At 35.3% G+C, this 11,418-nt stretch overlaps 2 protein-coding genes across 2 annotated transcripts; both read left to right on the forward strand.

Moving 5' to 3' along the window:
* The first annotated feature begins 393 nt into the window (after nucleotides 1–393).
* LOC21407719 (protein MCM10 homolog) lies at nucleotides 394–3,900 on the forward strand. Its single transcript, XM_024161632.1, has 11 exons — nucleotides 394–566; nucleotides 682–874; nucleotides 973–1,047; nucleotides 1,154–1,391; nucleotides 1,782–1,906; nucleotides 2,460–2,493; nucleotides 2,589–2,635; nucleotides 2,764–2,904; nucleotides 2,999–3,063; nucleotides 3,152–3,221; nucleotides 3,307–3,900. The coding sequence occupies exons 1-11, from the start codon at nucleotides 488–490 to the stop codon at nucleotides 3,470–3,472; spliced, it is 1,233 nt and encodes a 410-aa protein (XP_024017400.1). The 5' UTR covers nucleotides 394–487; the 3' UTR covers nucleotides 3,473–3,900.
* Nucleotides 3,901–7,683: 3,783 nt separating this feature from the next.
* Nucleotides 7,684–11,212, forward strand: LOC21407720 (rac-like GTP-binding protein ARAC3). Its single transcript, XM_010092035.2, has 7 exons — nucleotides 7,684–8,049; nucleotides 8,958–9,045; nucleotides 9,136–9,245; nucleotides 9,403–9,466; nucleotides 10,356–10,420; nucleotides 10,550–10,615; nucleotides 10,709–11,212. Exons 1-7 carry the CDS (start codon nucleotides 7,951–7,953, stop codon nucleotides 10,811–10,813), a joined length of 597 nt encoding a protein of 198 aa, XP_010090337.1. The 5' UTR covers nucleotides 7,684–7,950; the 3' UTR covers nucleotides 10,814–11,212.
* Nucleotides 11,213–11,418: the final 206 nt, after the last annotated feature.

Below are 11,418 nucleotides of genomic sequence, written 5' to 3' on the forward strand. Positions count from 1 at the left end.
AAGACAAGTGCCTAAGGTCCCCCTTGAATCAAGGCTCTTTATTAGAATCATTGTACACCTCAAAATTCTTTTTTTAGAAAACGTTTAACTAATTTCTTTTACTCCTCAAAATATAAAAACACGTTTATTAGTTTTCGTTTCTAAAAAGTAAAAATAAAAAATAAAAAAAAAATCCATTTCTTTGGTTCAAGTTTTTAATTTTTTACAACTCATAAAACGATACCTAGGTAGGCATATTGTGGCGTTTTCCTAGCTATTTCTTAGGTATTTGTTTGAGACTTAACTCCCTTTTTGGTTCAAGCGCAAAAAATAAAAAAATAATAAAAAATAATAAAAACGCCCTTTTTGGTTTTCCTTTTCGATGTGGGACTAAAGTTGCCATTACATTTACAGCGAAACTCAGAAACACAAGGGTTTTATTACTACAGTGTTAAGGTTCCCATTACATTTACAGCAGCAGCAAAACAGAACAAAAACCCATCGAAACATGTCAAATCGCCAAGACGACCTCGACCTCCTTCTCTCTCTTCAAGACCGCGTTCTGGAAACTCCTCCCGCTTCACCTCGTACGGTTTGTCGGAAATTTGATCATGAATCTCAAAATGTGTGTGTGTGTGTGTGTTTTTTTTTTTTTGTGATTTTTTGAATCTTTCTCATTTCTGGATTTGATGATTCATCAAGGGTATTGTTCCGATGACGATGACGAATCTCCGAGTCGAAGGAGAGCAGAGCAAGCGGACATGTCCGTCTTTAGGGATGCTGTTCTTGACTGCCTCGATTACCAGCCCAGCGCCGCCGAAATCTCTGCCAAATCCAAGCGGACTAAGCCCACAAATGAACCTCTGGTCGAGAAATTTTCCGGTTTGCGAATCAGGTTAGTAGTTCACGTCGATTTGTTTTTTTTTTTCCCCTTAATTTTCATTTTTCTAAGCGTCAATGGGAGTGATAAATTTCCTTTTTTTTTTGGCTTAGAAATCAGTTGGTTACTTCTGCAGAGCTTGGAGAACGTTTATCGGACATTCGTTTCGTCCGATTATCAGCCATAAAGTAACAAAACTTACTTCTAACTTTGGAAATTGATACGATTTTACTCTTCCTAAGTGCTTCTTCTTCTTCTTCTTCTTTTTTTTATTTTTTATTTTTTGTTAACAAGGAATTTGTTGGTTGGAGATACACTTTCTGGGTGTTGGGCAACGGTTGGAGTGTTGACCGAGAAAGGGATTCCGAGGACTAGTTCCACGGGGAAAGGCTATTGTATATGGAAAATTGCGTGTTTGGATGAGGCCACCATGTCCTTGTTCTTGTTCGGAGATGCCTATAAGAAATTCTGCGACGAGCCAGCAGGGACAGCGTTCGCTTTTTTCGATTGCAGGGTTCGCAAAGACTCTATGGTAAATACCCAATTCTAGTTTGCTCATAACTCTTTTCGCGTTACTTTTCCTTATGCTTTTGAGCAATAGAAAAAAGCTTTTTAGTCAGTGTTTGGAATTACATTTTGAGAAGTGAAATAAATGTGATATTTAAGCTCTGATACAAGTTTTGTAAGAGCTTATTGGAAAAGCTAAATTTTGTGGCTTTGACCTGAGGTTCTTTTTGGAGAATCAAAACTCATTAAAAAATTTACTTGAACACTTCTTGAATCAGCTTTTGGATTCAAGAAACCAAAATCAGCTTATAGGAAGCAATCCAATAAGACCCCTTTGCCTTTACTTTACTCTCTCTTGTGAAGTTTTATGAAGGGTCAATGGTTTTGTCGTTTGTTTGTTTGTTTGTTTAAGCAGGGTCCTGGGTTCTCTCTGAGTCTGTTTTCACCTAAACAAGTGTTGAAGATAGGTACTTCAGTTGATTATGGGATTTGCAATGGTAAAAGGAAGGATGGAGTGGTTTGTACAGCAGTCATAAACAAGTAAGTAGTATTTTATTTTAAGGTATATGTATATTTTTTTTGTTTGAAATGGTATTTGAAGATATTATTAGATCACACCTTTTCAAAGATTGAGATGGTTATAACTAAAAGATTATAAAGTACATTAATTATGAAAATCAGTTTTGAACTAATTGCCTTTGTTCCCAAGCCTAGGATCTTAGGCTATTAGCTTAGGGAACTTTTGCATAAGTTTATAGTAAAAGGAAATTTTAGCATGTTTCGACTTTCGCTTACTAGAGAATGGATGTAGCAGAAAAACAACATCTAGTGAGAAAACGACATGTAGTGGTGCAAAACATGTAGAGAAACGACATGTAGTGGTGCAAAACATGTAGAGAAACGACATTGAATAGATGTAACAAAGAAAACGAAAACGCATGTAGTGGTGCAAAACATGTAGAGAAACGACATTGAATAGATGTAACACAGAAAACAACATCTACTGGAAAATTGACATCCTATGAGACTATTTTATTTTTTCTGCAATGTATTGATTTTAGTGTCTTAAAATTGGGTGTTTATTTTCTTGCAGACGTTCTGGTATTTATTGTAAATATCATAAATTGGTAAGCACAACTCTGTAATGCCTCAATTTTGTTTGGTCAATCTGTCTTTGAACGAACTTACTAAATCATACTTTCAACGTGCCACATTTCAACAGACAGAATCTCAGAAATATACCACTATGCGAACTGAGCTCAAGGGAGGGTAGGTATTAATTGAAGGGGAAAAAAAAAATTAGTTGATCGTATAATGCGTAACTCACATTTGCACAATATAAAACTGTTTATCCATGGCGTTTCTTGACAGGAACCTCAGCAGGAAAAAAACAGCAGGAACCTCAGAACGGCTTTTAGAAATCGTCGCATGTCTGAAGGCATTTACATGGTTGATCCTTTGGCTGACAAAAAACACTTGAAGAACTCCAAGCAACCTGTGAAACTATTGTCCGTGGAAGGACTAAAAAAGGCATTGAGGTTTGTCATAGATAGCATAATTTGGTTTTTTTCTTTTTGATTTACATGTTCTTTCTGTTACGCAAATCGTCTGCTTATTCATCTAAATGAACAGTAATGGAGTTAAAGTGACAACAAATAAGCACTCGCAAGGATTAAGATTTCTCGCTGAGATCACAGGCTAGTATAATCCTTTCATGTTCCTGCTTAAACCCTTTGTGAAGCTTTTTATGGATACTGATTATGAGGCATCTTTTTAATGCAACAGGGAAAACAGGAACCAAAAATATCGAGGAATCAACAATGCAAAAGCAACAAAGCACTAGCTTGGATAAGAGGTGATTCATTTATATATTTGTTTTTGGTTCTGTAAATTTGTTTTTAGTTGCCCATTTAACTAAAGATTTAACCACCGTTTCTCAGGAAATCATCTAGTCTGAACAAAGATTCATCTGAAGTTATCAGAAACCAACAACTAAACACAAAAAGAAATAAAACTGAAAAGGAGCAAACTTTGGCAGACAAAACCAAGCAGGGAACAGGAAAAATGATTGAATTAGATTATGTTAGTTCAGATGAAGGATTTTGAAGCCTTTTAAGCACTTGTCCTAGTTGTCTTGTAATACGACAAGATAATAAGAGATCTCTTCATGATATGCAAAAATCTGGAATTGGAAATATCATTGGATGACCCCACTTATATAACTTCCAAGGACTCGATGGAATCAGGTGATTTTCCTCACTAATAGGATTGTAGTGATGTGCCAAAGTTTGTCCCACAATACGGTACAAATTAATGGAATTCAAGTGGGTCTATAGCTGTGCTTTAGTTCCAAAAAAAAAAAAAAAAAAAATGGTTGCAGGGCAAGATTCAAATCGATTTATATTATTGTTGTGGAAAACGTAATGCATTGTGATGTTAGACGAATTTAAAGTTTTAGTTGACTTGAACGTCAATTGACATTGACATTCTTTGTTATGCGCGTTACTATTGCTTTATTTATTTCTTTATTTTGATGTGGAGCATTATCTATTACTTCTTCCTCTTTTTTTCTTTTTTTTTTTCCATCAGTTTCTCATCTGATTACTAATATAAACATATATTATAAAATGTATACTAGTCGGTCACAACAAATTTGGCTTGGACTGACAGTTGTAAAGATCTCATATAAGCAAACAAAGGGTCGATGTGATGTTTTGTATACTCAAACTTATATTATTAATTATATTATAGTGTTTTTTTCACAAAAAATTTAAACTTTTAACGTCAGATTTAAAAATTATGCTTTGAGTATAGGGCTGTTCATAAACCCGAACAACCCGCAAACTCAACCCACCCCGCCCCAACCCAAGCCGAAAAAAGTAACCCGCAGCATTATTTTTAAATTTTCGGTCTATTATACTTCTAACCCGAAGTGTTTGGGACGGATTGCGGGTTGGGTCCATAACAATCCGCAATCCCCAACTCAACCCGCACAACATACCCCCAAGCTTTTGGCCCAAGCCGAACTGCCCAAGTTCTACCTTAAGCTCGCTAACATCAGGGTTCACAATCTCATTCTCGGTCTCCCCTCCCGTGAACCCCCTCTTCTTGCCTCTTCCTTTTTAGTTTTCCCTCTTCTTCCTCTCCTGTGAACCCCCTCATAACTCTCTCCTCATTGCTCAGTCCTCTCGGCTGCCGTCTTGCCCACTTTCTCCGGTGCTCTCTCGCCGGACTGATAAGGATGGTTGCTATTTCTATTTAATGATGAAATTTGAATATTATATTGAACTTTAAGTCTTTGATTTTTTGAATGTTGAAACCGACCACCCAACCCACCCCGCACCGCCCCAACCCAACCCGAACATTGTTGGGTTGTGAAATTTTTCTAATATCGTTGGGGTCAAATATGTGCAACCTGCACCCTTTGAGGTGGAAAAAAAAAAATTCTACCTCGCACTAACCCAATCTATGAACAGCCCTTATACTTTTAAACAAGTCTAAAACCTTCCGGTCTTACTAAAGAAACCAAAAAACCATACAAAAGCGCAAAGCCTAGTCATTAAATCATAATAATTGGCATGTAGTGGGTGATTTGTACGATAATTTTTGGATTAATAATTCATTCCACGACTAGTTGACTCATACAGATTTCTAGGTGCGAAATGGTGGTATTAGTCACCTAAACCACAGGCCAGTGGTGGATGTTTGGATCTACTGGTTATTGTGTATTTAGTCAGTAGAATATGATTATATTGCTTGAATAATATATGAATTTCTCTGCTTATATGGGCATTACTTAATTGGTTTAAAATTGACTGTAATTGAAAGGTATAAAACTGTATCCAGAGAAAGCGCCACATATGCAGTAGGAGGGTGGTAGGTGATCCATACACATGGGAGTTGGTACAAAATCCCATGTTTAATTTGTACGACAGGGATAATCCCCAATTAGTGTCAAATAAAGAAAACAAAAATTCCCAAATAAAAATACAAAACCTCAGAATATATATATATATATATATATATATATAGGTTTGAGGGGACTCATTGTCCTGAATCCTGCGATGGGGACCGCGGACCAAATAGGTTTAGGCACCAAAAACGTTAGCGAATTTCTATATACTTTTTCATTTTGTTTGTCTTATTAGGCGAGTAACTACAACTTTTGCTATTTCTCCTCCTTTTTTTTTTGTCCTGAACAAATTGTTAGGTCATGTCTTTCATGAAAGCAACCAAACACGATACCCGACTGACATGTGCAATTCAAGCGGAAACAATGATGGTGAGAAAAAAAAAAAAAAAAAAAAAAAACCTAGCATTTAAATACTTGTATGTATGTAAGTCAAAACTTATAATAAAACGACAAGTCGTTTATGAAATGGACAAGAAAGTTACTCTTTAAAAGAACCCCCTGAAGTGGCTGAAACGACACTCCATTTGCCGGAGTTGGATTCTGGCTTAGATTAATTGCTTCTAGACCTCTACCAAATTTAAAAAAAAAAAAAAAAAACAGATGAATTTTCCAAATGAGTGATGTAGTGGTGGTTGGACGTGCCAATAACAACTCAACCACCGCCACCATTTTCACCAATGGATCTGTAAGTGGTTAAAGAGCCACTAAGTGTGATTGGTCAGTTAACAAAAGCATAATAAAGGGGTCATAGTCATGCTAACGAGGCATAAACCAAAACCAGCAAGTTGTTTCATTCATGCATATACTCGTTATTTCTATCCCTTTTTATTGGCTTACTCACATGATTGCTTTTCCTTCAAAGCCAAGGCTCTCTCTCCATCCTCACATGTCAATAATATCATCCATACGAAGTTTGGACCATAACTTTCCTTCATGAACAAGGCAAAGCCCATTTTGTAGACCAACTTTGTCGTTTTTGTTTGTCTTTTCTTCAAACCATGATTTTCCAGGTTATGCGGTTGACATGTAGTAGTGTTTTTTATTTATTTATTTATTTTGGTTCAACTTTTTTCTTATAAGGTCTGTAATCAGAGTTTGACTTCTTGGGAAAACTTTAATTTAGGAATTTAAGGGATGAGGACTTTGGTTTGGCACAATATCAAACTAGAAAGCTAAGGAAAACTAATGCTCATTACCAAATTTAAAAACTAGAAAATTAATAAGGATGACATTCTTGCAATATAATACATCCAGTCGTTTTATGCATAAATTTCGTGCAATTACTTTCCTAAATAAATTTTACGCGTATTTAACATCACTGTCTGGTCTAAATTCAATATGACTTTCTTAAATTGGCTTAATCATAATGGTCCAATGGTAAACCTATTATTCCTTTCTTGTTTTCCTCTGTCCAAACCTCCTGTTTAAGACTCATTTATATTTATTTATAGGTCACAAGTCCGGGACCCAAAATTAATGCCATTTTAAAACTCCAACAAGCAAGCTTTACTGCTCACATGCATTTCTTCTTATTTATTTATTTATTTTTTTTTGAAATTCCCCTATTTATGTGCAATTGGGCATTTACTAACGAAGTGTAAAATTGTTCTAAAAAAATCTTTAAATGATTTGGCATCTAACTTGAAATAAATAAATTCATAAAATCCCAAATTTTAACTCATTTAGTAGTTACAAGATGATAGGTAAATCGACTTGTTAAATGACATCCATACATCCAAAATGTGGATGTTCATATTATTAAACCTAAAACTTTAATTTCATATTCAATCTATACAATTATAAGTTCTCTTACTTTTAACTACTTGAATGACGTTACACTTTAAAAATTATCAATTTATTCACTATATACTCAATTAGAAAAATTATCTGTTTATATTAACACCTAATTAAGAGAATGTATAAAATTAACACGAAATTAAAATGTGTGTACAATATTGAGAATGTAAAAAAATAGTTTATAGCTGTAATAAGGTTAAAGTATAAAAAATAAGGTATAAAAAAAATAACATTCGAATATAATTAAAAAAGGTTTGGCTGTAGCACCTCACCTCACCTCACGTGAAGGTAACAAATTTAATGTTTGATAGCAGAAAAAAGGGGGAAAAAAAATTAGTGTTTGATAATAAATTATTTATTTTCCTTTTGCCCTTAAGCGGCAGTTAGCTATTCACATAGTTTTTTATTTTTTATTTTTGATCACATAAGATAAGACATGACCTCAAAAAATGGAATTTCTCAAAACAAAAAAATCATCCAAAATTTAAGAAACTAGAAGAGAGAGAAAGTGACTGACCAAACAGGAGTTGTGTTGGTGGGGTAAGACTTGTAATGGAGAGAGAGAGAGAGAGAGAGAGAGAGAGAGAGAGAGAGAGAGAGAGATGAGGCCATGAGGGTTGAGTTGCAGTACATAAATACAAGTATGATATATATATATATATATATATATGTTACATGATTGCAGCTGGCAAGAGCCCGCTGTATTAGACAGACAGGCTCCTTCCCTCTGCAACTGCAACCCCAATCCTTTGCCATCTCTCTCTCTCTGTCCCAATGCGCTTGCTTTTGAAGAACTGGTACAATCCCAACTAGGTTTTTGATTTATAGTCCTGGAAAGTGAAGGAAAAAGCGTGTGTGTTTGGACGGACGGAAAATGAGTGCTTCCAAGTTCATTAAGTGCGTCACTGTAGGCGACGGTGCAGTCGGCAAGACTTGCATGCTCATCTCCTACACCAGCAACACTTTCCCCATGGTAACCAAAAAAAAAAACTCTTTTTTTTTTTTTTTTTCCCCTTTTTTAACTTTCTCTCTGGTTTGTTTGGTTGCCGAGAAAAGTGGGGAAAGAGAAATCGATGAGAGAGAAAAGGGATATTTTGGTTTCTTTTAAGGTTTTCCGAAGATGGGTTGCTGCTCTTTCTCAATTTTCTTCTTGCAACCTCAAGTTTCTGTTCGGGAAACGAAGCTCCAATGAGCTAGAACGTAGTTCATTTGGCTCCTATCAATTCCGTTTTCGCTAAACTTTCTGTGTATAAATTGGTCAATGTGTTTCCATATACCATTCTTGAAGGAAAAAAAAAAAAGAGATTGCTTTGTTTGTCCTTGACTTAGTTTGTCAGCCAAAGTGAAGGACTTGAACGCAAACAATTTGGTTTCCGAGATAAAATGAGGAAGAGCCACCTTTTTTTTTTTTTTTGGGAAAATGAGAACCACCCTTTGTACTTAATTGAAATTATAATTTTTGAACTGAGAAATTCAAGATGTTAGAATTATTTATTGTTTTAGGACTTGCTTAACCTCTCTGTTTGCTGTTCAGAAATAGGATAAATGACGTTTAAAGTTTGTAATTTGTATTGCATGAGACAAGGTTGTAATTTCTACATCATCGATGGCCTCTGATCAATCTTTCCCAAAGAGGAAACTGCTTCTATGAGATGCGTTTTCCTTGTAGCATGTATTTTTGTGAACCGTTTCTGTCAAACCTATTATTTGCCTTGTAATGGACCCAGTAGTAGGCTTGAATTTACTAGTTTAAGTAATTGAGTTTACTTTTAACACTAAAAGGAGATGATCTTACACAGTTCTCTTTCTCTCTCTGATTTGTTTTTGGCTATTGTATTTTTGTTTTATGCTTGATTTGTTTCGTGTTATTTTTGGAAACAGGATTATGTGCCGACTGTATTTGATAATTTCAGTGCAAATGTGGTTGTGGATGGGAACACTGTTAATTTGGGTTTGTGGGATACTGCTGGTAAGTTATTAAGAACATTTATTTCCTGCGTAGAGTATTTGTTTTTCTTATTTCGTCGTGCGGGTTTTGATGTTATAAGTTATGGAGCAGGGCAGGAAGATTATAACAGATTACGACCGTTGAGCTACAGAGGAGCAGATGTCTTCCTACTTGCATTCTCTCTCATAAGCAAGGCCAGCTATGAAAACGTTGCCAAGAAAGTGAGACAAGTTTTTTCCATGTGGAAATTTCTTTCCCTGCGCTTATATTTCTAAGACGCCTTAGGTTTTTTTTTTTTTTTTTTTTTTTTTTTTTTTTTTTTTTTTTGTTGGGGGCGGTTGAGGCGCTGATAATATATTTCTCTCTTTCATTGTTTAGTGGATTCCTGAACTGAGGCACTATGCACCTGGTGTTCCAATAATTCTTGTTGGGACTAAGCTTGGTTAGACACTCTCTTTCGCTTGTTTCATTTTCTGTCCTTTGTATCAATTGATTGATTAATTTTGAATTTATAGCTTGCCTCCTCTATGATTGGCTATGTGCAATAGTCGGCTAGTCGCTTCCACCTTTCAAATGTTGTTTGGTTATTGATTGATGTAGTCATGTAGACCTCAGAAATTATAGGATATACCATTTCTTGAAGTTTGATTCCGATCCTTAACTTGTGTGTTATTTGTATCATCGTATTGTCCGCATCTAGTGTTAGTTTAGCTCAACTCTTAGGGCATGTTTACTTAACTGTAGTGGTATGTAATGCGAAAGGGAAGGATTTTAGAAAGGAAAAGAGGGTCATTAATTTCCTTTCTAATGTTTTTCGTTTAAATATTTTCCTGTTAGGAAGTGGAACTAGAAACAACCCAGATCTCTTTCTAGTGTTTACTTTGGAATAGGAATCCTAATAGTTCAAGGTACTCAAATGTCCTCGTGCATGTAATTGCCAGTCCAAATCTAGTAAGGCTACAAAATTAATTTTATAGTTTTTATTTCAACTCAAAGGGAAAACAAATCCCGGGTTAAATTAGGAATTGCCTTCTCTTTCTTTCATTTCCTACATTATGTGGCCCCAATCAAAATGCCACAAGGAAAGACATGAATAGGTGGGAAAGGGAACCATTCTTCCCTTTCACCCAATTCATGTTTAACTGATAAGTTAACGTACTTGCCGTGATATTGGAAATCTCGAATCATATTAGTGTTTTTTCTTGGCCTGGAATATCCAAATTAGTTACCTTTGAAAAAAAAAATTCTTAGTCACCTTTGTTAACAAATTCCTTTTTTATGCATCATCAAAGATTACTAGTTTTAATGAAAGCTGATTTTTCTTCTTCCAGATCTTCGGGATGATAAGCAGTTCTTTATAGATCACCCTGGTGCAGTACCAATTACCACAGCACAGGTAACGTCCAAGTTCACCAGTTTGTATTTCTTTAACTTTTTTATTTTTTCCTTCTGTTATGTTAATGATCAAGGTATTTCACTATATAGAGAGAAAACTAACCGTTTTTTCCTTTTTCATATAACTAAGGGGGAGGAACTGAAGAAGCTGATAGGCGCCCCGGTTTATATCGAATGTAGTTCAAAAACACAGCAGGTACGTAAGTTCTATTCGCATCATAGAAGATAAATTGCTATGTTCGATACCTGAGCGGCATATAACTTAATTGTTTATCCTTTGTGAATGCAGAACGTAAAAGCAGTGTTTGATGCAGCCATTAAAGTGGTTCTCCAGCCACCTAAGCATAAAAGGAAGAAGAAGAGAAAGACTCAAAGAGCCTGCTCCATTATGTGATTGTCCACAGACTATAAGCGGCAGGAAAAGGAAAGTGTGACCATTAACCTTTAAGCCATTAATCTTTCTTTGGTCACTGCATCTTCATGCAATACTTTCTCACCTCATGAAGGCAGCAATCTATGAGTTCACAAGCTTCAACTGACAGAACTAGGAACCTCTCTCTAATTAATGCATCAATATCTTTGTGCTCACTCCTTCTGATGTTGTATATTAATGATTCAAATATCTGTTGGTTGAAGTATACTCTGGGTTTAGATATATATATATATAGTCATAAATGTATCCACTATGAAATACCCAAATCTTTTCCTAGTTTAGGCTTGTTTTTGTAACCTCATTAAGTACACTGCAACTCTATGTATTGGTTTACAATATTGGCATCTTATAAATTAAAAAATTTGATGAAATGAAAAGGAAATAAAAAGCAAATTGGTGGTCAAAACTGACTTTGTGGAAGGCAAAACACAAATGAAAATGGTCAAGGAAAAAGGAGAAGAATATGGCAAAAAGTATCGACATTTTCCTTGTGGAAAGAATATTTCACTTGGGCTTCAACTTTCTGGAAGGAATTTGTAAAATCCTTGGCTCTTTTGTGTACCAGT

The sequence above is a fragment of the Morus notabilis genome, unplaced genomic scaffold (assembly GCF_000414095.1).
Source record: "Morus notabilis unplaced genomic scaffold, ASM41409v2 Scaffold137, whole genome shotgun sequence".
Classification (NCBI taxonomy): Eukaryota; Viridiplantae; Streptophyta; class Magnoliopsida; order Rosales; family Moraceae; genus Morus; species Morus notabilis.

Excerpts from the sequence above, each read along its gene's own strand:
- LOC21407719 (XM_024161632.1), top strand. The coding sequence starts at position 488 with ATGTCAAATCGCCAAGACGACCTCGACCTCCTTCTCTCTCTTCAAGAC. Across the intron at positions 2,494-2,588 it reads ATTGTAAATATCATAAATTG|ACAGAATCTCAGAAATATAC; the intron begins GTAAGCACAACT and ends ACATTTCAACAG. Across the intron at positions 2,905-2,998 it reads GGACTAAAAAAGGCATTGAG|TAATGGAGTTAAAGTGACAA; the intron begins GTTTGTCATAGA and ends CTAAATGAACAG.
- LOC21407720 (XM_010092035.2), top strand. The coding sequence starts at position 7,951 with ATGAGTGCTTCCAAGTTCATTAAGTGCGTCACTGTAGGCGACGGTGCA. Across the intron at positions 8,050-8,957 it reads CCAGCAACACTTTCCCCATG|GATTATGTGCCGACTGTATT; the intron begins GTAACCAAAAAA and ends TTTTGGAAACAG. Across the intron at positions 10,421-10,549 it reads TACCAATTACCACAGCACAG|GGGGAGGAACTGAAGAAGCT; the intron begins GTAACGTCCAAG and ends CATATAACTAAG.